The sequence below is a fragment of the Anolis carolinensis genome, chromosome 4, assembly GCF_035594765.1.
Source record: "Anolis carolinensis isolate JA03-04 chromosome 4, rAnoCar3.1.pri, whole genome shotgun sequence".
Classification (NCBI taxonomy): Eukaryota; Metazoa; Chordata; class Lepidosauria; order Squamata; family Dactyloidae; genus Anolis; species Anolis carolinensis.
In genome coordinates this window covers 175,175,923-175,203,811 of record NC_085844.1, presented here as the reverse complement: position 1 = coordinate 175,203,811, position 27,889 = coordinate 175,175,923, and the positions used below count along the sequence as shown (strand labels likewise).

General features: G+C 40.7%; 2 protein-coding genes and 1 long non-coding RNA gene across 15 annotated transcripts in view; 1 reads left to right on the top strand and 2 right to left on the bottom strand.

Moving 5' to 3' along the window:
* Positions 1-580: 580 nt before the first annotated feature.
* On the top strand, positions 581-15,060 carry LOC134298369 (uncharacterized). Its single transcript, XR_010005408.1, has 3 exons — positions 581-6,876; positions 7,760-9,351; positions 11,799-15,060. It is a non-coding gene; the product is annotated as an uncharacterized LOC134298369 (long non-coding RNA).
* Positions 10,938-23,469, bottom strand: ttc4 (tetratricopeptide repeat domain 4). 3 transcript variants are annotated; one of them, XM_008109391.3, is made up of 10 exons: positions 23,312-23,469; positions 18,973-19,090; positions 18,217-18,378; positions 16,351-16,428; positions 15,356-15,480; positions 15,159-15,245; positions 14,837-15,051; positions 13,156-13,237; positions 12,343-12,425; positions 10,938-11,342 (listed from the first exon to the last, which is right to left on the bottom strand). In XM_008109391.3, the coding sequence occupies exons 1-10, from the start codon at positions 23,423-23,425 to the stop codon at positions 11,240-11,242; spliced, it is 1,167 nt and encodes a 388-aa protein (XP_008107598.2). In that variant the 5' UTR covers positions 23,426-23,469; the 3' UTR covers positions 10,938-11,239. The 3 variants fall into 3 exon arrangements, with proteins under 3 accessions (XP_008107598.2, XP_008107599.2, XP_008107600.2); XM_008109392.3 differs by having other exon boundaries at positions 18,973-19,103; positions 23,312-23,445; XM_008109393.3 differs by lacking the exons at positions 10,938-11,342; positions 12,343-12,425; positions 13,156-13,237 and adding an exon at positions 14,014-14,150.
* Positions 23,470-26,455: 2,986 nt separating this feature from the next.
* mroh7 (maestro heat like repeat family member 7) overlaps positions 26,456-27,889 on the bottom strand; it is a 49,438-nt gene continuing 48,004 nt past the window's right edge. For 10 of the 11 annotated variants that reach the window (XM_062978289.1, XM_062978287.1, XM_062978286.1 and 7 more), the window contains one exon: positions 26,456-26,878. In XM_062978289.1, coding sequence (XP_062834359.1) covers positions 26,634-26,878 — 245 coding nt within the window. In that variant the 3' untranslated portion in view covers positions 26,456-26,633. The remainder of the gene's footprint in view (positions 26,879-27,889) is intronic. The other variant, XR_010005407.1, reaches the window with a different exon arrangement.

Below are 27,889 nucleotides of genomic sequence, written 5' to 3'. Positions count from 1 at the left end.
TATTTTTACATCTTTGCCCCTTCAATAAGTGTCGATTTTGCCACCCAAAAGCTGGGAGTGCAATTGTCAAGACACAGAGGCCTTAAAGAGCCATACATGCTATTTAGTCCAACAAAAAGGTTTTATTAAAAAGCAATAATACGCTCAGAGACACTTAAATTCAGTGTTTCTAACCAAAACTTAAAGAGTTTGCCCAAACTGGGCTTTAAAAGGCAACCGGAAAATAACCCGGATTAAACAGAAAGAAAATCCGGATTAAACAACTACAACAGTAATTATGTGATGGCAACTATTATGGAATGAAATATGGTAAGAAAATAAAGCATTTTAATTGAAATAATGTATATATATCACAAAGCTTCTTAAACTGGGAGTTGTGGCCCCATTAATGGTCCCCTAATCTGGGGATCACAAAACATTGTGACCAATTGGAAAAACCATAATCTTTATATCTCTCAAGAAGATAAATGGTATCCACATGTATTTATGTATTTACTAGATCTTCAGAAGTGTTGTTTACTATTCAAAAACATCTATTCTTCATAAGTATCTTGTTTCTATTTCATGCTCTCCGGAGACAAAAATTCAAGTAGTGTTCTTTAAAATAACATGTTTGCTTTACTCACAACTTCATGCATTTAAAAATACAGGCACGTTTCTTGTCAGTTTAAACTTTAAAACATTTCGGTTTGTGTTTTTAACTTCCAGCCTTTATCAGTCTCTTCAACACTATACAGCTCTGTACAACTGTCTTCCATAACTGTCTACTGTCATCTTCAACGGTCATTCCCTCAATTGTCACCTTTCAAACTGTGTTCTAAACAATCACTGATCTGGTTACATGGTCTGCAGCCCCTTCCACTGCCTCAAGAACATAGAGTTAGGGAAAACTGCATAGCAAGGAACACACATACACTTCAGTAAAAAAAACATGATATACAGACAAATCATTAAACAGAGGAGGCTTGAGAAAGTTGCCTATTTCCAACACTTTATCCAGTCACTGTCGGTGTAGAGGTGGATGATCCCTTCTCTTTTGAGATCTACAGCCAGCAGCTGATTCTATTTCCAGGGGCCTTACAGCTTCTCAGCTGCTCCTTCCTGGATTTGTTTTCAGAGTGCTCATGGCCCTCCAGTTCCTGCTGCTGGTAAGTAACCCAAAAAGTGGGCCTCCAGCCTCACCATTTTGGCCTGCTTCTCTTCCAGGAGGGCTCTGATCATCTCATGAAGTTGCCTGGTCTTTGCCCCTCATTGACACTACTTGCCAAATTGGGTGCCATTAGGTGTTTTCCACATATGGTTTTCTCACCCCTGAAATGGGGGGCCGGGTGAGCAGCTCTGCTTCACTCCATGGGCAGAGCTCCTTCCTTCTTCTTGCTGTTGCTCCTTCATTTTTAAGAGAGAAAAAAAAGAAATTGGGGAAGATGGTAGGGTCTGGAACAGTTGGATGGAGACAGAGTTGGGGAAGGAAGAAGGGGGACGAGTGCAGAAAAATACTGAGAAAAGACAACAAGCATCTCAAAACACTTCCTTCTCCAACTGTCTCCAACAATGAGGCCAGTGCTGGCCAAGGCAGGGGCCATTGTGAGGTGGCAGTGATGCGCATCGGGGCTGTTCTGAGGCCAGCAGTCATCTTGCCTCCTTTGAATTGCCATTGCCAGGGTTAGTGAGAAAAGGTGACACCTTCAGCTATTGGGATTGTGGACCCAAGGGAAAGGCCCCTCCTCTACCCAAGAGGGGATCCAAGTCTCCATACATAATGCATGGATGTATCATAGACGCTTTATGAGACCCATAACCATGAAATCATCCTGCCTCTTTTGAACTGCCATTGCCAGGTGGACGAGTTGGCTGGACAGGGAGAGGATGGGACCCAGAGGGAATAAGCGTTATGGGGAAGAGAGGACCTCTTCGACCATTGCGACTTGGGCTTCTCCTCTACCCCAATGGAGACCCAGGTCTCTATACATAATGCATGGATGTATTACAGACGCTTTATGAGACCCATAACCCTGAAGTCATCCTGCCTCTTTTGAACTGCCATTGCCAGGTAGAGAACTTGGCTCGGCGGGGGGAGAAGGGGACCAAGAGGGAATGTGTTGTGGGGACCCCTTCAACCATTGCGACTTGGGCCCCTCCTCTACCCCAGTGGAGATCCAGGTCTCCATACATAATGCATGGATATCACAGATGCTTTATGAGACCCATAACCCTGAGGGTCATTTCTCCTTAGTCATTTTTTGAACACCTGCCATTCTTTTTCATCTTTTTCAAGGTACCTGCCTTTCTTCTTGCTATTTTTGGGGACATCCCTAATTCTTCTTCTTCACTTCAGGGGTGCCCTCCATTGTTCTTTTTTTTTAAAAAAAATATTTTTTTAATTAATTAAGTCTATTTATCCATTTATTTTATTTACTGTATTTATATACCGCCTTTCTCTACCCTGAAGGGGATTCAAGTTGACTTACATATGGCAATTATTCAATGCCTTAAACACATACAAAACATTAAGTTTAAAATAAATTGAATTAAAATAAATACATATTAAGCATTTAAAAAACATTACATTCAATATTAAAATCACACCATCCAGAAATCGTAGTCTAAGGCCGTTCCATAGTCATTGCATATATTCCAAATCTATTGCACTGCACTATTCTCTGAAATATTTCACATGCCAGTAAGATAATGCTCAAGATCCTGTAAGGTAGACTTCAGCAATACATGAAGCGAGAGTTGCCAGATGTCCAAGCTGGATTCAGAAAAGGCAGGGGAACAAGAGACCAAATTGCCAATATCCTCTGAATAATGGATATTATTGCACCTGTTGCTTGAACAATTTATAATCTCTATGGGTCTCCTCAGACATGTCTAAAAGTTTCCCGCTAATTTGAAGTCTCAAATAAATCATCCACTTCTCCTCACTAACTTCGAAATCCTTACAGCACCTTTCAAATGAAATTAAAAACTTTTCCACATCATCGTCCTTATTATACCTAGGGAATCTCTTCAGAATCATGTCTGATGCCTCAGCTCTAGAGTCCCCTTCCTGGGTATGGATATGTGGTTGAGATAGTGTTAACCTCTGTTTTTCTACCTCTATCTCCATTCTTCTTAGTTCCACCTCTCTATCTTTTTCCACCTTCCTCAGTTCTCTTTCTTTTTCTTCAGCCTGAAATTTTCTTTCTCTTTCTCTATCCTCCATTTCTAACTTTCTCATCTCCAGTCTATATTTAAGAGTCATTTCTGACACCAATGTTTGTTCAGAATCTGAACTCTCTTCCAGATATGCACCTGCTTCTTCAGCAACTTTTTTCTGTCGTCTAGTGGCCATTTCTGTCAAACTTTACCTCACGATTTTCTTCTCTAAGCGATCTTAAGGCACTAAACTTAGGTGTTACACGGAATCCCGACGCTGCCACCAATTGTAATAGATGAGCAGGGATGGTGATGTGACAGGGAGGAATCCTTTTGATCCCACCGCTGCCACCAAATTGGAATGATGATGTGAAAGCCAATTGTAAATGCTGTTTTCACTGCTGAGGGGATTTTTGAATCTTTTAATCCCTCTAGATTATATATATATCACCTTTATATGAGGGGAAGGATTACAGGGGGTGATCTTTATTTCAAGATCCCAGCCTCTGTCTCGGTAGTTAGGGATTTCTGTGTTGTGGTTCCCTTTCTGAGGTAACTGCGACTATTATTCTTCCCCAATTAGGTGATTTATTAAGGTAACTGCCACCAACGTGAGGCTTTTGAATTATCACTGATGAAATTTGTGATAGCTTTTAATTTGATCTAATACCGATCAAATCTCTGATCACTAGTCTTTTCTCAACTAGAGATCTTAACTAGGCTCCCTTTAGTCTGCCCTGACTAAAGATTTTTTGGCCAGGCCTGTCTCCTCAGCCCTTCTTGACTGAAAAGCCTCCAGCCACGCACACACACACTCTCACTCACTCACTTTTTTTAAAACTGCCCTTTTTTCTTTTTCTTGGCTCCGCCCACTTCTCCCTCTGATGAGCTAGCCAGCTTCGTCTCCTTGGTAACCGCACTACTGTGGATTGAAACAAGATGGCTTCTGTTTCAGCTACTGTGTCAACTGAACACAAATACATTCTCCAACAATCAAAATTAAAACAATAACTATGACTTCTCCACATAAGTAAATAAGAGAAAATAAGTAAATCTTCATGGCATAGCCTTGCTTAGTTTTAAATGGTGTAGCTGATAAGAAAAGCCAAAAGGATTACCTCACTGCCTCTAGTTTTAAAAGCTTTTGTTTTTGCCTTGTATCTTCCCCTTTCATGATGTATGTTGTTTGTTCAAACATATAAAAGGGATGGGAGGCAAAGGAGGATGGGCCAGTCAGTTTAGAGACGGTCACCTTTGTCTGGCCAGGACAAATAAAAGCTTGTTTTTCCTTTTTTTTTTTTTTTTTACTCTCCTTGGAATTCTCTTTTTTCCTCTCTCTCTTCTAAAGCGCTAAAAAAGACCCAGGGGTCAAGTCCCTTACAATACCACTCTGATAGCTGAAAGTGAGGAGGAGCTGAAGAGCTGCATCAAGGTGAAAGAAGAAAGTGCAAAAGCTGGGTTGCAGTTAAACATCAAGAAAACCAAGATGATGGCAACCAGACTGATTGATAACTGGCAAATAGAGGGAGAAAACATGGAGACAGTTACAGACTTCATATTTCTAGGAGCGAAGATCACTGCAGATGCAGACTGCAGCCAGGGAGGAAGAAGACATTTACTTCTTGGGAGGAAAGCAATGACCAACCTTGATAAAATAGTGAAGAGCAGAGACATCACACTGGCAACGAAGGTCCGCATAGTTAAAGCAATGGTATTCCCCGTAGTAACCTATGGATGCAAGAGGTGAACCATAAGGAAGGCTGAGCGAAGAAAGATAGATGCTTTTGAATTGTGGTGCTGGAGGAAAATTCTGAGCGTGCTTTGGACTGCAAGAAGATCCAACCAGTCAATCCTCCAGGAAATAATGCCCGGCTGCTCGCTGGAGGGAAGGATATTAGAGGCAAAGCTGAAGTATTTTGGCCACATCATGAGGAGACAGGAAAGCTTGGAAAAGATCATGATGCTGAGGAAAATGGAAGGAAAAAGGAAGAGAGGCCAACCAAGGGCGAGATGGTTGGATGGTATCCTTGAAGTGACTGGCTTGACCTTGAAGGAACTGGGGGCGGCGACGGCCGACAGGAAGCTTTGGTGTGTGCTGGTCCATGAGGTCACGAAGAGTCGGAAGCAACTGAAAGAATAAACAACAACAAAATTCTCTGAAAGCCTGATTCCAGAGCCAGGTTTTTACTTTCCTTCTGAAGGCTAGGAGGGAGGGAGCTGATCTAATATCACTAGGGAGGGAGTTCCACAGCTGAGGAACCACTGCTGAGAAGGATTTTTACAATATTTTAAAAAGAGAAAGTTGGATATAGGGGGCCATGGGGATAGGGAAACTAATGCAGGTGAACAGGCAATAGAATATCCTTAAAAAAGGAAATAGAAGAAAAAATATAATGCTGCAGCGTTATACACTCAAATTTCTAAGGGGCTGGGGAAGGAAAGAATATAGAAGAAAAATTGATGTCCCATCTTCTCCACCATGGTCTACATTGTCCTTTATTGATTCTCTCCCCTTGTTGGTATTTCTAATTGGTAACATTTTTTCTCTTTGTTTTCAATATGATTCTATTATCAAATTTACTTTATCTTGTATCATATAGTCTCTTATTACTGTCCAATCCGTTGTTTTCTTTCAAATAATAAAAATAAGTAAATTATAATTTTTGGTTTCATATTTTTCCCACTCTTCTAATTTGACTGTATGTCCAATATTGGCAGTCCATTTGATCATGCACTGCGTGCCCTCCACTCTTCTTGTCCATTTCAAGGGCACCCCTAGTTATCTTCTTTGTGTCAGGAGCACTCTACAGTCTTCTTGCTCATTTCAAAGATGCCCCCCCCTTCATTTCAGGAGAACTCTCCATTCCTCTTGTTCATTTCTAGGGCCCCCTCTCCATTCTTCTTCACCTCAGGAGCACCTTTCATCCCTCTTGTTCATTCTTCTTGTTGATGCCAGGGACACCCCTTATTTTTCTTGTTCACTTCAAGGGCTCTCGGGTCTCATACATTTTATTATCTCGTGTCTCATAGATTTGTGAGTTTAAAAACAAATACAATATTTTTTACACAAAGAAAAAATTAAAAAGGGGGTATATGGGTTGTGGAGCTACGATTAGTCAATTAGGATTATATTATATCATTGAGGAAGAGCTTGATGCTGAATCTAACCCTCCTGTGTTCATGTTGAGCCCCTGCCTCAATCTTAAGAGTCTGCAATAGATACCAGAACACTGTCACTTCCCACCTAATCTATTTCTATTCAGAGCAACATAGACACCTTTCCTATTGTCCTTGGTCACTTGGGATCTATGGAGCTGCTAGATCAGGCACAGGCAAACTTGGGCTTTCCAGGTGTTTTGGACTTCAATTCCCACAATTCCTAACAGCTTCAGTCCCTTTCCTTTTCTCCTCAGCTGCTTAAGCTAGATCCACATGTAAATGTCTTGCCCAACAGCTGTTGGGAGCTGGAATTGCAATATTTCTTTTTCTGACCTTTGTCTAGTTCTGTTTATCCCGCTGAAGAGGCTCACAAGAGTGGGGCTCCATCATTCCACCTTTTCATTGAGACTTTTGGAGGAAACATATATTATGCCATTTAATCTCTTTGTTTATAGAGATGCTGTGATCAACTTTGTCTCATTGCCAGCGGCAGATTTCTACTCAGAGAGATGAGAGAGATGTTTGCCCATCCCTGTTGCGGGAGATGAAAGGGAATTTTCAGGGATGTTTCCAATGACTGTAAGTCCCATATGTCCAAATTTACTGCCATATGACCTGATTTGCAAAGGTCCTTGTGAGGCCCATGTTTGAAAAAACACTGACAGTTTGGGAAAACAATGCTGCAGAGGATGTTACTTTTCAAAGATAAAAGTACATCAGGACAGAACTGGCTAGCTAGTACTCCCTAAGTTTCCCAGCTGATTAGTTATGTTTGCAACAGAAAAAGTAGATAAGCTTGGCCTCAGATGCGATGCTCAGGGTCAGAAACAAAGTGCTACTGTTTAAGGTATCACGTGTTGTTTTTTGCTTGTTGGAGATAGAGGGCCAATGGAAATGTGTATTAGTTAAGATGATTGTGACTTAATCAGTTTCAGACCAATGAGAGAATTGATCTTTGAACACCAATGAAGACATGCTTGTAACTTTCTGTAAGAGTGATAAAAAGCCATTGCAACCTACCTGGGTTGTGGCAAAAACCCTTTTGATTGCATTGTATATGCATTTTGCCATCTTGCTTTGGCCACGCAATCAGCAGCTTTTTGTAGTTTGAAGATCTAACTTTCATAGTGTCCTTCATTGCCCTCTCCACTGGAAGGGGGCTCCTCCTTTTCGACTTTGAATTAAAGGAGTATTTTTTGCATCTTTGCCCCTTCACTGTTTCTTCCCAAATGCTTGACATCCTTAGACTATACTGGAGAAGGATTTAATTCACACAGAAGCAACGACTGAAGTTTCCCTCTGTTCCTTCACCTCTGTTCCTACCAGGTCGTTGCTGCCACGGAAATTGTATTATTCAGCTTTCTTTCTTTAAGGCAGGTTATAAAAATTAAATATTTCAACATATCAGTAAACTTATATATTTTAGCTTACATTGAGTTAAATGTTCCCATGTTTTTTCTAGATGGATTTTTTGCTAATGCCGCAAGTTAGAAACATGAAGTACAAACTAACCAAGACACCAATGCACTGATTCAGCATTCCAGAAGCCCTTCCCTCATTGGCCTCTCTGCCTATCACTATATTCTCTCTTCCTATCACCCTGAGAAGACAGGAAAGCTTGGAGAAGATACTGCTGCTGGGGAAAAGGAAGGAAAAAGGAAGAGGGGCCAACCAAGAGCAAGATGGATAGATGGTCTCCTTGAAATGACTGGCTTGTTCTTGAAGGAGCTGGAGGTGGCGATGGCCTACAGGGAGCTCTGGCGTGGACTGGTCCATGAGATCATGAAGAGTCGGAAGTGACTGAATGAATAAACAACGAAATCACCCTGCTTGTTAGACTGGTGCTTTTGAAAGACACACCTCTTTCTATACTAAGTTTCTGAGCACATGGCAAGGTTCAGAGTCCTCTATTGTTGTTGTTCTCCTGCAAGAACAGAGACAAGAGGTCAGCTGTGAATTATTTAGTTATAGCTAAGCCCTGTGTTAACTTTCCTGTCTAGATACATATGTAGTTCTTTGAATAAAGTGTTTTATAACTTTTAAAGTTTGGCTCTGCTCCTGGTCGAGTTCAATCGCTCTACTGTTGTAATTAATAGCTTTTGATCTGCTGCTGTTGCTACTACACCATTTTTAAATGCTTTTTTTCTATTTTGGAAATTACTCCCAACATCCATATCTAGTCTCTACGGGTGTAGAGAAGGTGGATCCCTTCTCTTTTTGAGATCTGGTGCCAGCAGCTCCTTCTACCTCCAGGGGCCTTATAGCTTCTCAGCTGCTCCACCCTGGATTTGTTTTCAGAGTGCTCATGGCCCTCCAGTTCCTGCTGCTGGTAAGTAACCCAAAACGTGGGCCTCCGGCCTCACCATTTTGGCCTGCTTCTCTTCAAGGAGGGCTCTGATCATCTCATGAAGTTGCCTGGTCTTTGCCCCTCAATGACACTACTTGCCAAATTGCGTGCCATTTGGTGTTTTCCACATATGGTTTTCTCACCCCCGAAATGGGGGCAGGATGAGCAGCTCTGCTTCACTCCATGGGCAGAGCTTCTTCCGTCTTCTTGCTGTTGCTCCTTCATTTTTTAGGGGTAAAAATGAAATTGGGGAAGATGGTAGGGTCTGGAACAGTTGGGTGGAGACAGAGTTGGGGAAGGAAGAAGGGGGACGAGTGCAGAAAAATACTGAGAAAAGACAACAATCATCTCAAAACACTTCCTTCTCCAACTGTCTCCAACTATGAAGGCAGTGCTGGCCAATGCAAATAGGCTTGCAGGGGCCATTGTGAGGTGGCAGTGATGCGCATCGGGGCTGTTCTGAGGCCAACAGTCATCCTGCCTCCTTTGAACTGCCATTGCTAGGGTTAGGGAGAAAAGATGACACCTTCAGCTATTGGGGTTTAGGATCCGGTGACCCCAGAGGCCACGACAAGCGAAAGGCCCCTCGTCTACCCAAGAGGAGCCAAGTCGCCATACAAAATTAATTGATGTTTCACAGGCGCTTGTATGATGTCAACAGCTGAGACTGAATCCTAAAAACGTCGCAATGGGTGGAAGCTCAATAGGTATCTTGTCTAATCTCTATTACTAGTAATATTAATAATATTCTGCTTCCTTCTCTTAAGATTAAACTCAAATTTCTTCTGCCAGGCAGGAATGCACAACCCAAGCCCCAAAACATGCCAACCCAAGCTCTGTTTGAAAACCCCCAAAGGAGAAGAGTCCACCACCCTCGGAAGCAGTGTTCTGTTAGATATAGGGGTAATCCAAAGGCTATCTAGTCCAATCTCTTGCCAGCAGGAATGCACAAATGAAACACTCCCAAAAGATGTCCATCTACCCTACGAGGCAGTCCATAATCCACTTGAGTTGAAAGGGGACACAAAGACCATCTAGTCCAGTGGTTCTCAAACTGTTAAGTCCCCGGGTGTTTTGGCCTACAACTCCCAGAAATTCCAGCCAGTTTACCAGCTGTTAGGATTTCTGGAAGTTGAAGGCCAAAACATCTGGGGACCCACGGGTTGAGAACCACTGATACCTGTTTCTATTAGGTATAGCTAAAGCACTCCTGAACAATGCCCACCAAGGCCTCCAAACATGGAGAGTCCACCTCCCTTTAAAGCAGCATGTTCCATGAAATATGGAGAGTAACTCAAAGATCACCAAGTCCAAAGCTTCTTAACCTGTGAATCCCAACCCCAAATGGGTTCTCTTAGCTCAGTGTTGGGATTGCAAAAAACACTGGCAACAATAAAAGGTTATTAATGCCATCTAGACATTTACACAAATCTGTTAGCCGTGCACAGTGTTTACAGTGGACTCTGCAGAAAATGTGTCAGATGTACTTCATAAAAAGGAAAATCAGTCTGTTTAGCAAGCCTAGCAAATGCTGAGTTATTATAATTAAATATTTGATTTATACACATATATATCCTGAGTCACATAAAAATTTCTCAGGCAGAAAAGGATCACAGATAGAAAAGGTTTAAGAACTGCTCTAGAAGCATGTCATCCTGCAACACGCATCATTACTAATTCCAGGGAGCTAAGAGTAATGTAGTCACAACAATAAGCAGTTGGGTGGATATGAGAAATGCACTTCTTCTTAAAATTGCATTTTAATTTAAAATCTCTACGTGAGCTACGGTCCCTTTTTTTGAACAAATAGTTACTTTCCTTCAGAAAAGGTTAGTTTGATCCTAGCACAGCAAAAAGCCAGTAAAACAGGAAGGCTCTCAACAATGAGCTCTGTATTCTCTTTGTTAAAGAACACAAGGTGGTGAATAAACCACAACTGTGCTTTAATCTCTGCTGCTGTGAGCAAGCACACAATCTGTCGGTCTGCAGGAATCTGCTGGACAGTAACAGCAGGAGAACCAGCCGCTGATGGGTTCAACACATTCCAAACCTCCATAAACCCAAACTGTTTTCTCTCCAGTTGCAGCACACAGTAGCATGGCACATCTTCCCCATACGCCATATGTCACAGAAAGTGAAAGCTCACCCCTGCATTTGACTCTATAAGTAGAAGCCATGGGCTAATTAAGATGATTTATAGTAGTTTGGGTACATTAGCTTCCTTTTCAGACTAATCTGCTTCTGTTAAGCAAAACTGTTTGGATGATTCAAAGACCAAGGTGAGCAATCTATGGCCAGTTTTACTCCATTCTTTTACTTGTGTAAAAAAATCTGAATAAGGAAGTATATTCACAATGCAAGATGAAATTTAACTGAAATTCCATTGCAGGTGTTTGGTTTTTTTTTATTCCTCTTTTAGTCTTTTATTCCTCTGTAGAATACTTTTGCATAGGCCAGAGTTTCAGGAGGGTTGCTGCCTTGAATTGCACTACAAAAGGCATGCGTGGAAGGTTTTCTAGTCTTTCCAGTTTTAGTGTCTGAAGAAGATGGTTGCCTTAGATGTTGTCCTTTTCCTTTTGAAGAGTTTGTCCTCATTCAGTTGAGTCGGTGAACCTTTTTCCCAAGGAAGTAGTTCTTCGAGAAAGGAGATTGTTTTACCAAAACCAAAAAAGTAGGAGTCCCAGCTTTCACAAAGTATCTGCAAAGACATTATTTTAAAGAATTCCATTATAGTTTCAGTTCCCTCGCAGATTTTTTAATATTTCAGAACATTTGTTTGCTTACACATGCTTTGTTTATACACCATGTGTGCTGCCCTATTTCCCTCCCGCTTCTATTTGAAGGCTGTATTATCTTCTCATAGAATAGATTTTTAGCTGCTCTACAATATAAAATGAGATGTGCTATAATATATAGAAAACGCTCCAACTGGTGAAATAATTGAATCAGCTTGTACAATAGTGAGAGATGTTTTCCTTGTGAGATTCCCATTCTGAATGCTTTCTAAAAATTCAGGTAGAAATAAGTCCAGTATTTAAGGATCTACTATGAATGGCTAGCCACCAAACTATGAATACAACCAATACAATGTCCATTGTACTGCCATGTTTTCAAATGCCTTGGCTAGTCTCACCATTTTTTGTGTGTGTGGCAGGAGCGACGAGAAACTGCAAATTGCTTCTGGTGTGAGAGAATAGGCCCTCTGCAAGGACGCTGCCCAGGGGACACCCGGACGTTTGATGTTTTACCATCCTTGTGAGAGGCTTCTCTCATGTCCCCGCATGGGGAGTTGGAGCTGACAGAAGGAGCTCACCCACACTCCCCGGATTTGAGCTGCCAACCAGTTGGTCAGCAGTCTTGGCGGCACAAGGGTTTACCATGAAAAGATTGCCGTAAAATGGATGGACTACAATGGCATTGGCATACCACCTCTACTCTGAGCCAACAGCAACTGTGCGGTTTTGTTTGGTGTGCTTACATTCAGAAGATGAATGCCTAAGAGGTCAACTGTATCTCTCCAATACCATTATGAGCACAGGGATCTACTCCGTATCTCAATGTCAACAACCATGTTCACTTAATGTTGCACAGAGAAAATTTTATTTTTGCAACATCAAGCTTCAACATTACATAGTTGCCAATTTTAGATGATTATAGGAAAGAGTAAACAACTAGAAAACCCTTGTTTAGCATCTCACCTTTGATGTTGTAGTGCTTGTAACAATGTTGTTTTTGTGTCAATCTGGTATATCTCTCTTCTTTCTTCATCTTCATAATAAAGCTGTGTAATTTAATGTGAGAAACATACAAGAACAAGTAACATTATCTTATATAAGATATTTATGAAGATTAACAATTATATACACTATGGGGAAAAAGTGAACAGCTAATGTTGTAACCCGCCTCAAGCCGTGAGGATAGGTGGGCAAGAAATAAAAATTATTATTATTATTATTATTGGTAAAGGTTTTCCCCTGACATTAAGTCCAGTCGTGTCCAACTCTGGACGTTGGTACTCATCTCCATTTCTATGCTGAAGAAATGCTGAAGAGCCGGCGTTGTCAGTAGACACCTCCAAGTTCATTATTATTTTTCTGGGTTAGATCTGAGGGCCTTGCATTAATTGGACAGAACAGTGGTAGTTGAGACCTTGGATTCAAGATCCGTTCATTATCTCGCTTCAGAAACGAAAACTTGAGATGTGGTAGATTTACATCATTGAAATATCTCTGCTATGAAGAACACTATTTCCCCAATAACAGGAGTTGAACAAACATAGTGCCATCACTGCTCCAGGCCATCACATTTCAAATGTGTCCTTTCTCCAAAGATTTTTTTTCAGATGTGAGAGGAACCAGACAAAAATGACAGCACACAGAAACACACTCTCGCTACAAGTATGTATACATGCAAATTAACTCTTATCCTTGTATTAAATGAATTATAAAAGTGACCTCTCTTTACACAATTTAGTATGTAAAAGGACAAAACTACCAGGTGTAGTTTCTTACCTCTAGTTTATTGGGTGTATACTTCCTTTCTGAATCCCAGGGAGGTAGCTCTTCAAACATAACTATTAAATGGTCAATAAATCTGAAATGTAAGATGCTTCAAGTTATTCAACTTAACACTAGTACTGCAAAATAGCTGAGTATCAGCAACTACTACAGTATACCTGAATTCCAGATAGGCTAACATCTTTGTAATGTAAGACAGCGTATTCATAAAGGGCATTCATAAAAAGTAAAGGTAAAGGTTTCCCCTGATGTTAAGTCCAGTCATGACCGACTCTGGGGGTTGGTGCTCATCTCCATTTCTAAGCCGAAGAGCCGGCGTTGCCCATAGACATCTCCAGGTCATGTGGCTGGCATGACTGCATGGAGCACCGTTACCTTCCTGCCGGAGCGGTACCTATTGATCTACTCACTCTGGCATGTTTTCGAATTGCTAGGTTGACAGAAGCTGGAGCTAACAGCGGCCGCTCACACCGCTCCCGGGATTTGAACCTGGGACCTTTCAGTCTGCAAGTTCAGCAGAGTGCTTTAACACACTTCGCTACCGGGGCATTCATATTAGCTCTTAAATATTTTGTAATAATTTGACACATTTGGGGGGAAAGCATAAATGACCTTACTTTTAATCTTAGACAGAAATGTACTCATATTCCAAGAGTCAATTTGGTTTATAGCCCTGCTGGAAAAACTGCAATGAGTTATGCTTGCTACACTTGTTGGGATTTGTAGTCCAATTTCTAGAGGACCTGCACTTTTATCCACCGTTATTTAACAAAATCCCTCCTTTTTGCCTAAAGAGGTCTCTCCTTGGAAACAGCTTTGTTAAGATGGGGGAACGGTATACTAGTGTTACTTTGAGAGGAGAAAAAAGTGTTTGGAAGACTATAGATCCACAACCATTTCTTCAAGACTTCAACCATTCCTGATTTCCTCCAGAATGTGGGGTAACTAGTCCAGCCTTGGAGCTGACACAGTTCTTATTAGTTCTTTTCCTAGGGAAAGGAAAATTTGAAGAAACAGGGTGAAATTCTTACAAAAAATCCACTCCTTCCATGAAAAATGTTTGCTGCTTCCACTAGGGAAGGCTTTCAAATTGGCAAACATTCCAACAGAACCTCACTAAAATGATTAATACAATATGACCCCCACATCCATAGGGGATACATTCCTGGATTTACCATGGAAATTCAAAAATGTGGATAATGGGGAATCCTGCTGAAAAGAACCACTCCAGTGGAAGAATACTACAGAATTGCACTGGAGGAACTAGAAAATATAGAGAGAGAACACATCTCCAGCATTTCTAAGTTCTCCTGCCTGACTCTATGGTCATATTCTGGTGGGAGCACGCCACAGAATCAATGCTTAGAGAAGCTTTTCTTTTTTGGAAATGGGTAAGTGAATCTATAGGTACCAAACCCAAAGATATGAGGGTTGCTCTGTCCCATAGAATGACAACTATCTGTAGGATACCTCCTAAAGGACCACTCTGTGAAAGTGTAGTGCATGATAGGGCAGTAAGCATGATCTCACTTGCTAAGCACATGCAAAGTAACTTCTTAAAAGTCCTACTAAAATACTGAAAACGTAACTAATTAATCATGTGAGTGGGGCCTGCAGCCTCCCTCCTTTCAAGTGATCTTATTCTGTGTATATACTAAGTTTTACAAATATTAACCTGGATTCTTCACGAAAAGCAGAGATGAAGTCACTTTGCCCATGCTCTGGATACAGGAACAACACTGGCCAAGTAAGACTGCCATCCTCTTCTAGGTGGACTTTGGCACCAATTGTGCTTTCTGAACTAAGTCCATCTAAAGACATCTCAGCAAAGCCTGAGAATGTCTCAGTTTCATCTTCAGATGATGCCACAGACAATTTGATATTACGATCCTACATTGGACAAAAAAAAAAAAATCTAATTGAGGCAAGGATCTAAAATGTCTCTTCATGTACTTAGCACTTCACAGAACAATCTTTACTATAAAGGAAAGGCCAACCTTGATAGCTTGGAGTAAGGCTTCCTTCTGAGACTGTTCCCTTTTCTCCTGCAGTTTTGTTTTTCTGAAATCCCGCTCTTCAGTACGCTGAACCGACAGATAAAATGATGTCACAATTTTGAAAAGAAGGCTATATATCTGTTCATCCCATTATACTTTAATTAAGGACATGTTTTCATTTTTACATTTCACCTAACCTTTAGTCTGTCAGCTTTGGCTCTGGTTTCCAGGAGCTTTTTTTCCTTTGGGTCGATTTTCAGCCCCGCCTCACACCACACTATGGATTCAGAAAAATACCTGAGCTCCAAATGGCACAGTGCTCCTGTAGAAATGTTCAATGTTGTTTTTGAATATGCCCGCAACAAATACCAGAACGTTGAACAGGGTTTAATAACTGTATAAGCGGACAAAACTAGACAAATACACCCGATGCTGGTCAATTTGGGGGGGGGGGGGATCTCAATGTGCTACCAAGAAATCAAATGACTGGATCAAAAGATACTTTAATGTAGTGCTAAGTTTTCCAAACTGCATATCGTGACAAGTTAATGTGTCAGCTGCAGTGTGCAGGTGTGCCATGCAAACCTAACAAGAAATCTGTGTATGTGAAATAAGCAATAAATCATGTATTTAAATATATATATAAATAAAAAGTTTTTATGAAATGTATTGTGAGCCTATACATTTTGTTACTACAATTTATGCATGTGTCTGTATCACCTACAAGGGATTAGTTTAATCTTTGGTTTACTAGTAAAACTGAATTACTGTGTTACGAAATGATGCCTGTCTGCAAAGCGTGTTACCAACATGGAGTGTTTGGAAAGCTCTGATCTAATGGCTAAAATAATGATCTAATAGTCGCTGACCTAAGTTATAATTTTGCATTTACTGCTAACCTACTGTAAACTGCTTCATTTCAAGCTACAATTGCTTTTGCTCATCCTTCATTATTTTTTAAGTTAAGGTAGCACAACTTTCAAATGGTATTAAATTACTATTTCATGGCACTTTGAAAATTTACCTTGCCAACAACTTGCTCTACAAACTTTTTAAAACAGGACATAAAAATATTTCATGCTTTTAGTGTTTCTGGATGCTAATGCTGTTGCATCATTTCATTATCAGAGTGCAAAAGCATTACTCTGGTAATGCTGCTGTTCGATGTGAGCATAATGGTAGTCTTTCTTACCTCTTATTATTGCTTTGAGGTGGTTGGGCATCAGTTTTCTTGCTGTGATAGCATCATTGAGAGCAGAGCGGTAGTTGCCTAAACAAGATACAACACTGTAAAACATAGAACATTATATTGGATCCAGATGTTTTGTCTATGAGGAAAGGCTTGTTCCTAAAGAAAAACAGAGCTACATTGCTACAAAACAGCTGACAGATGTAAGTGTATATGGACAATGAAGAGAGAAGATACTGGCTAAGATCTGACAGTCTGGGCAGAGCTCCACCTACACAGTTCTGTGGTCCCGTCATTTTTGTCTATAAAGAAGGTATGTCATAAATGGGATGCCAGAGAGAATATGGGACTTCCAAAACTATCAGCTGATGTTTTCGCTGAGAAGTGGGGGTGGTGAAAGCATTTGCTGAAGAAATTCAATATAACCAATGAAAATTTGCCCTTCGTTCCTGCCTGATATTATATTGCCACCAAAGCTGCATATAGTTTATTTTTTCCTCCTGAAAAACTTCAGCAGCACATCTCACTTGCTCAAATGAAATTCCTATCAGCACATAAGACTAAATCTTATTCCTTTTAAAACATTTTAGTTAAATAATCTCTAGAGCATTTTAAAATAATACACAAACAGATTAATTAGCTATATAATATAATTAACATGGAGGTTTTTTTGATGCACATATAGGACCATAGATGTGAGATTTCCATTATGATTCGACCAAGAGAAAAAGTTAGACAATGTCAAAAAGCTGCATGAGTCATGGAGGTCGTACAGCCTCCACTGCTGCACAAAATTTTTATTAATTTGAGCTTTTGGCTCTTAGATCAAGATTTGATTAATATAATGGTCCAGCATACAAAAGCTGGTCATCTGTATTGCACTGTATGAGTGCCTGCATGTGTTTTGAATGCTATGGCTGAGCTCCTATATTGTTTATAGTGTAAGAATTCTGCTGAGATAGTCATCCTGAACATCCCTTCTACGCCTGGTAAAGAGCAAATATGGAGGAACTGGAGGAGTGTTTTGCTATGAATTCTAATCAGACATTAACCAATGATACCATGAAATCCATTGGAGTGCTTTGCCGAACAACTCCATTCTGTATCAGCCATAGAATGGCCATTCAAGAAGGCTATTACAACAAACTGTATGGGGAAGATGAACTTTGGCTATTGTGGAAGGTGGTGGAGAACACTAAGCTATAAAAGGCAAAGGTTTCCCTTTGAAGCTGAGTCTAGTCGTGTCCAACTCGAGAGTGTGGTATTCATGTCCATTTCTACGCCAAAGAGCCAGCGTTGTCTGTAGACACCTCCAAGGTCATGTGGCTGGCGTGACTGCATGGAACACTGTTACCTTCCCGCCGGAGCAGTAACCATTGATCTATTCACATTTGCATGTTTTCAAACTGCTAGGTTGGCAGAAGCTGGGGCTAACAGTGGGAGCTCACCCTGCTCCCCGGATTCGAACCGCCGACCTTTTGGTCAGCAATTCAGCAGCTCTGTGGTTTAATCCACTGCACCACCAGGGGCCCATACTAACTTATAACAACAACAAAAATACATTGGCAGGGACACTGGGGACATATGCTTGCATATGCCATTAGTAGTATACTGTACTGGTCAAAGTGTTAGGGTTTAAGTAATTTTTTCCCACTCTACAGCATTTCAATTCATAGTGCAACAGATTTTAAATTAGCAGTCCACATTTTGTTTATCCATACACAAAAAAGAAATATTGTAATACAGACCCTACAATCCCATTTATAAACAACAATGTATTTACACAATTCCACTCATTTTATGACTGCATGAACCTACAGGGAAGCAAAAATTGTTTCACTATGTAGGATTTAAAGTGCAATACATTACCCAAATGAAACTGGGCAGCAGCTCTGTTTGTATGAAGCACAGTATTCAGTTCCACATCGCTGCACTTCTTTTTCAGACCTTCTGTATAAGATAGGATTGCTTTCTTATAATCCTTTTCCTTGAAGTAATCATTGCCCTCATTCTTATAGGTCTTGGCTTGCTCTGGTGAAAAAACAACACAACAACAGATGTCAGGATTTGAGAGAGAGACAATCACTGTATGGGTCCTCAGTCTATCTGTTTCAATATGCCATTAAAGGGCAGAAGATGCCAAATTATTTGTTTACTGAAATGCTAGACTAAAAATCTCATCACTTTTAGTTTCTTACATTTACAATCAAGAGAAAGATCATAGATATGTCTCCATGAGGAATCTTGTTCATTAAACATACAATAAGACCCCCATAATGTATCTGTGCTCTGGCAAAAATGGTTTCATTTAGAATTGGCTAGGTCCTCCTAGCGATTCTATGATATACATCTCCTAGAAGTCACCCTGGAGGACTTAAGTAATTCCTAGAGAATGCACCTCTTTAGAAATTTCCAGGTCCTTCAGCTCACCTTTATGGTATGCTGGGACCAGAAGTCAAGGAATTTAATTGCATTCTTCAGTTTCAGGTACTTCCTATGGATACATGGGGCTTACTCCAAAATCCAATGATATCCTTACTGTTCTAGCAAAAGCACTGAACAAAACTGCAAATTCCAAGCCGTAACACTGACAATGCATATCACATATTATACTACAGAAGTTACCTTCAGGGGTCTCGTCTTCATCAAAAATGAGAGACTGAAGGCAAGCCAGGTCGGGATTCTGCTTCGGGTCTATTTCAGAGGGGGCTTTCTTCATGAACATTGGAACCTGGTCAAATTCCTGTTAACAGATGCTGATAGTCCATTACCAAGAATGAAAGAAGTAAAATCTGAAGCACAATACCTGTCATGTATCATGTTATGATCGTTGGTGGTGTCAGGCCTAGTAGTTGGTGATGGAAAAGGTTAATGTCCTAGTTCTAAAGGGCAAAGAAATAAGATGCAGCTGAGTTTAACTGGATATAAGGAGATAGCCTGGAGACTGGTCTTAAGGAGAAAAGGTTTTTGTCTATTTGGCTGTGGATGCTGCTTGTTTTTCCTCCAGGTTTGTGGATTTTCAGTATTCTGACCTCTTCTCCTAAACTCTTGGAACTATGGAACCTTGAATCTCTGGATTGGCTATTGACTACGGTGTTTGACTGAATCGGCATTTGTTATCAGTCTTCGTTTTATATTCTGTGGTTGAGAGTTATCTTTATGTTTTGTATTTGAACTACGGAAAAAGTCAGACAGTAAGTGTTGCTTTAATTAAACAGTTTGACACAAGCTGGGTGTTTGTTTTGGTTCACCTCTGCCTGCATACCAGCACAACCCTGGCACTGTGACAATACCTTTGGAAATACACTCTTAATGTAAGTAATTGAAATATATGTCCTTGATCCCGTTGTACATTTAATTAGGCAGCTGATCCTCCTGAAAGCTTTACTTTAGTCAGAGCTTTTAGTTGTCAGAGTAAGCAATTTCTGAATTACTGTCATCCACATACTAAGTCTTTACAATTATAACATATCAAACCAACTTCTTCCCTGGTAACAACCAAAACTGAGGAATAACACAGGTTTTGACATTTCTGTTGCAGAATTTCATCAAACGTTCCATCCATACCTGCCAGAATTCTTTCCCTCTGACAGATGCAAACACACAAACATGTATTCACAAAACTCAGTAAAAACACACCACTACTTACTATGGAGGAATAGTAGTCGAAATGGATAGATTTAGGAGAAAATGACAAATTGTCTGGTTTGGTTACAGAAATATCGTTAGGGACATTTCCCAAAGATTGGAAGACACTTACAGACTTTTTGTGAAAAAATGAAATTTAGGAAATCATTTGGTTTTGATGAGTGAAAAGAATACGTCATGGAAAAATAGAAATATGTTGTAATTTTGAAGAGAGGTACACATTTCTATATGCATATATAACTACTGAAAAAATCATTGGAAGTCCCACACACAAACATATACAAACAAACTAGTTTTCTATCTTTTTTCTTTTTTTCTTTTTTTCAATTTTCAATAGATCTAAATGTATACTATTTTAAAAATATGAGTTTCCATGGATGTCCAGGAACAAAACTCTAGAAGATATCAAGGGCCCACTATATTTCTGAATGGGGAATCAATTTTTTTAAAGACATAATTAAGTTGGAATAGTGAAGGTGTCCATTTCTGCTGCCTTTTTAGGATTTTAACAAGAAAGGGATGCAACTAGATAATATTTGATGCCCTTTCCAATGTATGTATAAACTTATAATCAGGGCCGTAGCCAGAATTTTTTTTTCGGGGGGGGGGGGATTTGAACCCCTAACCCTCCCTTCCCAGCTACAGACCTGTCAATATCTGCTTGAGATAGTGCCTCGAGGGACTCTTAATTTTTTGTGTCTCACAGACTTAGCATGGGGATTTGGCTGACCAGTTAAAATTCATGAGTAAACCAGGTTTTTTTTCGGGTGTGTGTGTGTGTGTGTGTGTGTGTGTGTGTTGAACCCCTAACCCCACCCCACCCCACCCCCGCTACAGGCCTGCTTATAATTGAATATAGAAATTATAGACTGTATTCATCTTTTAGCATCACACTTGTCACTTCTGTAATGTTTTAATCAGATCAACCTGGCACCCTTTGTATGTTTTGAACTATAGCACCAATAAGCCAAGAACTGAATATGATAGAAATTTAAGTACAAATATTTGAAGGTAATCGCAATGGGAAATACTGCATCACAGTATCATCGGTCAGATAATAGGCATGAGCTCCCAAAGGAGTAAAAGCAGCACTGTGCAAAAAGAACTGCTAAAACTAACACGGAAATCCTAATGCTTACAATTAAATATGTACTAGGTATCACTACAAAAAATCAGATTATATAGCTAAGAACATATTTATTTTAATAATAAATTGAAATAGTAAAGCACACCAATAGGGAGCCAGGGTGGAGTAATAGTTTGAGAATTAGACTAACGATCTGGAGACCAGAATTCAAATCCTCACTTGGCTATGGAAACTCACTGGGTGATTGTATGCAAATCAAACTGTCTCAGCCTCAGAAAATCTCCTGATAGATTCACCTTTGGGTTGCTGAATAATAAAAAACAACTTGAAGGCAATGTATTGTCAAGGCTTTCATGGCTTGCATCACTGGGTTGCTGTGAGTTTTCTGGGCTGTATGGCCATGTTCCAGAAGTATTCTCTCCTAACATTTTGCTCACATCTATGGCAGGCATCCTCAGAGGTTGTGACTTGAAGGCACTTAACAACAACATAAGCCAGGGACCACTACTTTTTTTAAAAAGTGCAATAGTTGACCAGATCTAGATCTGGAACAGTATGTCCAGAGTTTGTCTTGCACTTTGATTAAGAAGAATTCCTGTGCAACTATTATTGCTTGGGTATGAGACAACGTTATTTCGTTGATGTACATAAATGCACTGGAATTGAAATCAAGTTATCAGTTTGGATTGAATTTGATATAGGTTGAGTATCCTTCACCCGAAATGCTTGGGAACATTTCAGACATTTTTTCCCCCAGGATTTTGGATTTTCTTATATATGCATATACATACATAATGAAATATCATGAAGTCAAAATAGGAAAATCATGTTTGTATATTTAATATGCATTGCCTAGAGGTGGTTTTATATAACCTTGTGCATGAAGCAAAGTTTGTGTATGTTGCACTATCAGGAAGCAAAGGTGTAATAATCTCAGCAACCCATGTGGACGGGTTGGGATTTGGGATTCCAGATAAGGGATGAACAACTTATAATAATGTAGTATTTGTAGAATTAATGCGTATGCGTTAGGAGTGGTCTGCAATAATGGTGCAAGGTATGCCAGCCATACCAGCCCCATATTGCAAGGAGTGAAAGAGTAGATTCAATGTCATGTCTACACAGCCATGTTTGGTCAGTGTAGCAGGCATGGGCAAACTTGGGCCCTCCAGGTGTTTTGGACTTCAACTCTCACAATTCCTAACAGCCTACCGGCTGTTAGGAATTGTGGGAGTTGAAGTCCAAAACACCTGGAGGGCCCAAGTTTGCGCATGCCTGCTGTAAAATCATTGCAGCTGGGCAGTCCTTGAACTGCAGTGGCTCGTGGCAATGCAACCCTGGGCGCTGTGGTCTGATGAGAAGCAGCAGCAGCACTCTTGGGCAGAGAAAGCAAGAGGAAGCCACGCTTTGTGTTGTTGAAGGTTTTCATGGCTGGAATCACTGAGTTGTTGTGCATTTTCCGGGCTGTAGGGCCATGTTCCAGAAGCATTCTCTCCTGACGTTTCACCCACATCTGTGGTAGGCATCCTCAGAGGTTGTAAGGTCTGTTGGAAACTAGGCAAGTGGGGTTTATATATCTGTTGAAAGCCCCGGTGGAGAAGTGCGTTAAAGCACTGAGCTGGAGACCGAAAGGTCCCAGGTTCAAACCCCGGGAGCGGCGGGAGCGGCCGCTGTTAGCTCCAGCTCCTGCCAACCTAGCAGTTCGAAAACATGCCAATGTGAGTAGATCAATAGGTACCGCTTCGGCGGGAAGGTAACGGCGCTCCATGCAGTCATGCCGGCCACATGACCTTGGAGGTGTCTACGGACAACGCCGGCTCTTCGGCTTAGAAAAGGAGATGAGCACCAACCCCCTGAGTCAGACATGACTGGACTTAACGTCAGGGGAAACCTTTACCTTTTGAAAGCCCAGGATGGGAGAAAGAACTATTGTCAAACAGCCAAGCTTTGAAGCTGCAGGACTATCCAATGCTAATCAAGGTGGGCAACTGCAACATTCACACTTGCCTTAAGCAGACTAGGGTTCTTTCTCCCACCCTGGACCTTCCACAGATATATAAACCTCCCTTGCTTAGTCTTCCAATATACCTCACAACCTCTGAGGATGCCTGCCACAGATGTGGGCGAAACGTCAGGAGAGAATGCTTCTGGAACATAGCCATACACCCCGGAAAATGAACAACAACAAAAGCGACGCTTTCCTTTCGGATTGCATAGCATTGAACCCACCTTCTCCCAGTTGTCCTGGTTGAAAGCCCCCTCGCAGCGCTCCGGGCCCCGGAACCTGTCCATGAAGGCGTCCATGCCACCCTCATCCTCCTCGTCGCTCGCTGCGCCCGCCATCAGAGGAGGCAAGAGGAAGGCTCTTCCGGGTGTTCCGCAGGATCTCCAAACGGAAGGCCCTCCCACTTTCTGTGACGCACGCAGCACAATCACTCACTGCAGCATAGAGCTCTGAATTCCTGTGTGATCCCTTTCGGCATGCGCTATTCCATTGTGCTTTTTGCCTATCCTTGCCCCAATACAGACTTATAAGTTCATTCTTCTGATTACATGCCATTTGGTGCTTTTTGGGGAAGGGAAATATTTTTGGGTTGTTGTGAGTTTTCTGGGCTGTATGGCCATGTTCCAGAAGCATTCTCTCCTGACGTTTCGCCCACATCTATGGCAGGCATCCTCAGAGGTTGTGAGGTATGTTGGAAAACTAAGCAAGGGAGGTTTATATATCTGTGGAAGGTCCAAGGTGGGATAAAGAACTCTAGTCTGTTGGAGGCCGATGTGAATGCTGTAATTAATCACCTTGATTAGCATTAATGGCCTTATCAGCTTCATTCCTGCCTGGGGGAATCCTTTGTTCAGAGGTGTTTGCTGGCCCTGATTGATTCGTGTCTGGAATTCCTCTGTTTTCAGAGTGTTGCTCTTTATTTTTTGATACTGGTAGCCAGATTTTGCTCATTTTCATGTTTTCTTCCTTTTTGTTGAAATTGTTCACATGCTTGTGGATTTCAATGGCTTCTCTGTGTGGCCTGACATGGGTGGTGGTTAGAGTGGTCCAGCATTTCCGTGTTCCCAAATAATATACTGTGTCCAGGTTGGTTCATCAAGTGCTTTGCTATGGCTGACTTCTCTGGTTGGATTAGTTTGCAGTGCCTTTCATGTCCCTTGATTCATGTTTTGGCAATGCTGCTTTTGGGGGTCCCTATGTAGACTTGTCCACAGCTCCATGGTATATAAACCTCCCTTGCTTAGTTTTCCCACAGACCTCACAACCTCTGAGGATGCCTGCCATAGACGTGAGTGAAACGTCAGGAGTGAATGCTTCTAGAACATGGCCATACAGCCCAGAAAACTCATAAACTCCCAGTGATTCCAGCCATGAAAGCCTTCAACAACAGAAATATTTTTTCTTATTCCCACCTCATTTATAAAACTTTTAAATTATTCTTTTAGTATTTCTTCCATTATAAATTTGTAAGCACCTTAAAGTTGCTTATTTCTTTGATTTTAAAGTTTAACTACCTTAAATTGATTTTATTTAAATTTTTGGTACCTGAAAAATTTAAATAATCACATACAGAAATAAATAATAATGTCTTTAGTTATGTCCTGCCCCATCTCCCTACTAGAGGGACTCGGGCGGCTTACAAAATAGCAGCAATGCAAACAGGACAACATAAAATATAAACATACAACAATAACCTAATCACGCCCAAACACGAATCAAGGAACATGAAAGGCACTACAGATTAACTCAACCAGAGAAGTCAGCCATAGTAGAGCACTTAATAAACCACAGAAAATTATTTGAGAACACAGAAATGCTGGACCACTCTAACAACCACTATGTCACATGACACAGAGAAGCCACTGAAATCCACAAGCATGTGGACAATTTCAACAGAAAGGAGGAAATGAATAAAATCTGGCTACCAGTATTTTTTAAAAAAACCTCTAAAATCTGGACAGTATATAAAGAACAACATTCTGAAAATGGGGGAATTCCCGACATGAAACAATCAGGGCCAGCTAACATGTCCCAGCAAAGGATTCCCCCAGGCAGGAAACAGGCCTTGAACCTGCAAGGCTTTTCAGTGCTAATACAAGATAATCAATTGCAACATTCACACTTGCCCCCAACAGACAAGGGTTCTTTCTCCCACCCTTGACATTCTACAGATACATAAATCTCCTTTGCCTTGTTTCCAACAGACCTCACAATCTCTGAAGATGCCTGCCATAGATGCGGGCGAAACGTCAGGAGAGAATGCTTCTGGAACATGGCCATACAGCTTGGAAAACTCATAGCAACCCAGTTATTCCGGCCATGAAAGCCTTCGACAACACATTGCATTAAGTTTGTCTTTATTTGCTTTCAATTACTCTATTTCAATATTAATATATCAATACAGACTTTATGTATTGATATTTTTATATTGATATATTGATATATTAAGATAATGGAACCGGATCCTAAATCCTATGGGTGCCAGTTAACTGAAAATTTACAGTAAATTCTTCAGGGCTTCTGCTTTTAACAGTTCCATTATTCACTGAAACAGGGACATATTTTTAAATGTGACACATCATCGATTACTTGCTTCCAGCAACACCTACTGTCTCATTGAGAGTTTTAAAAATGTATCCTAAAAATTACTTTTAAAGTTCGATGACAGCTCATCTGCCTTATCTCCTACATAGTACATAGATACTATGCAGTCGTTGTGCTGCCAACATATGTGGAACCCAAGCCAAACCTATCATGTGGCAATTTTTTCCAGATGGGGTTTGCCATTGCCTTCCTTTGAGGCTGAGAAAATGTGGCTTGCTCAAGGTCATACAGAGGGTGATCATAGACTCATAGTGTTGGCAGAGGGTTGGACTGGATGCCCTTCGAGGTCGCTTCCAGCTCTAGGATTCTATGATTCTATGCGGGAAAACACAATCAAAACACCCCGACTGATGGTCACTCGGCCTGTCCTTGTCCAAGGAGGGTTTTGAGCCGTGGTCTGATGAGGTCTTTGTCAAAACTAAACTGATTCTCTAGACATTAAGCTAGATTTGGAGAAATGGGGAAGAAGAGTGGTAGTACATCTTTGTAGCAAAAAATAGTGTTATTATTTAACACTAAAATAATTGCTGCACCATACTTTAATATTTGGAGGAAAGAAAACAACTTTTGGTAATGTTGCCCCAGCAAGTTAATGGGCTGATGAGCATCTTTAAGACAAACCAGTTCATTTCAGGATAAGATTTCATGGGCAACTAAATGGGTTTGCCTTAACAGTTGCCACAAGTCTCCTCTACTTTGTCCATCTCTATTATAATGGCTTGGAGTAGCACTGCCATCTTTGAAAACTGATCCAAGAGGCTGGATTGTGGAGTGAACCAGTGACATTTATTATTGAGGGAAACAATGAAGCCAAGATTCCTTTTGTGGTCCCCCTTCATGTTTTTCTTCCACACGTTGACTGCAAGAAGAATAATGTTTGCAGCCATTCTGTTGTGATGAAAAGGTGCATGCCGAACTCCTTTCCCACCCACCAGCAAGACCCTAATTCCTGTTGGCAGATTTCCAAAGGCTCATGACGCGAAACAGACTGGAACTGCTGTTGCGGAAAGAGTTCTGGGATCTGGAATTACTGATCTGCTTTTCAGCGCCAGAGTCACTGGCTGCGGCCATATTGTTGCCATGAAGTCCATTCAACTGTTTTGAGAGAATAGCGGAGATGCGATTGTGGGCATGGGCTGCAGTCATGCACACGGATACATCGGAATCATGCATCAGGCTTTCCAGAGCTGAAAGCAACATAGGAATAATAATTAACATGCAAAAGGATTCTCTACTAGATCAGCACTAATATGGACACCAACCACGTCTGTTCCATTTTTACTTGTTTTAAGTTAACGTTTTAATTGGATTGACTTTTTTTCAAACATTTTTACAATCATCCCTCCACATTTGCAGTTTTGACTTTTTGTGGATTTGATTATTCACAGATTTGATTAAAATGTTCTCCCTATGAACTTCTAGGCTTTGAAGTGTGACATCAGTCATACTGGATGACCTAGAGCAGGGGTCCTCAAACTTTTTAAGCAAAGGGCCGGTCTACATTCCTTCAGACTGTTGAGGGGCCGAATTATCATTTGAAAAAAAAAATTAACCAATTCTTATGCACACTGCACATGTCTTATTTGTAGTGTAAAACAACAACAACAACAACAATGAGAGAACAATACAATATTTAAAAATGAAAACAATCTTAACCAACATAAACCTATCACGATTTCAATGGAAAGTATGGGCCTGCTACTGGCCAATGAGATAGTCAAGTTAATTCGGATTGTTGTTTGTTGTTGTTGTGTGCCTTCAAGTCATTTCAGAATTTGGGTGAGCCTAAGTCTAAAATTAATTATTTATTTACTTACTACATTTATTTACTACATTTATATCCCACCCTTCTTACCCCGATGGGGACTCAGAGCAGCTATATGTACATACAATCTATATATATAAAATGATAAAGTTGTTTGCGCAGTGACTATAACAACAAAACTAAACATCCCAGAAATACGAAATTTGGCAACACAATGCAAAAGGCTTGCCTCCAGGTTACAACAACACAACCACACCACAAAACCACAATCCAGACCCACAAAAATCACAACAACGCATCATGCGATAACAACACAACTAAATGCCCCAGAAATACAAAATTTGACAACACGACGCAAAAGCCTTGCCTCCCAGTTGTAAGAACACAACCATAACACAAAACCACAATCTGGACCCACAAAACTCACAACAAT

Bases quoted from the DNA above. Each gene is read 5' to 3' on its own strand.
- ttc4 (XM_008109391.3), bottom strand. From the start codon at position 23,425: ATGGCGGGCGCAGCGAGCGACGAGGAGGATGAGGGTGGCATGGACGCC. The intron at 15,481-16,350 runs GTAAGAAAGACT...ACATTTCTACAG, and splicing joins CCTCAAAGCAATAATAAGAG to GAGCACTGTGCCATTTGGAG. The intron at 15,052-15,158 runs GTTGGCCTTTCC...TGTCCAATGTAG, and splicing joins CCTTACTCCAAGCTATCAAG to GATCGTAATATCAAATTGTC.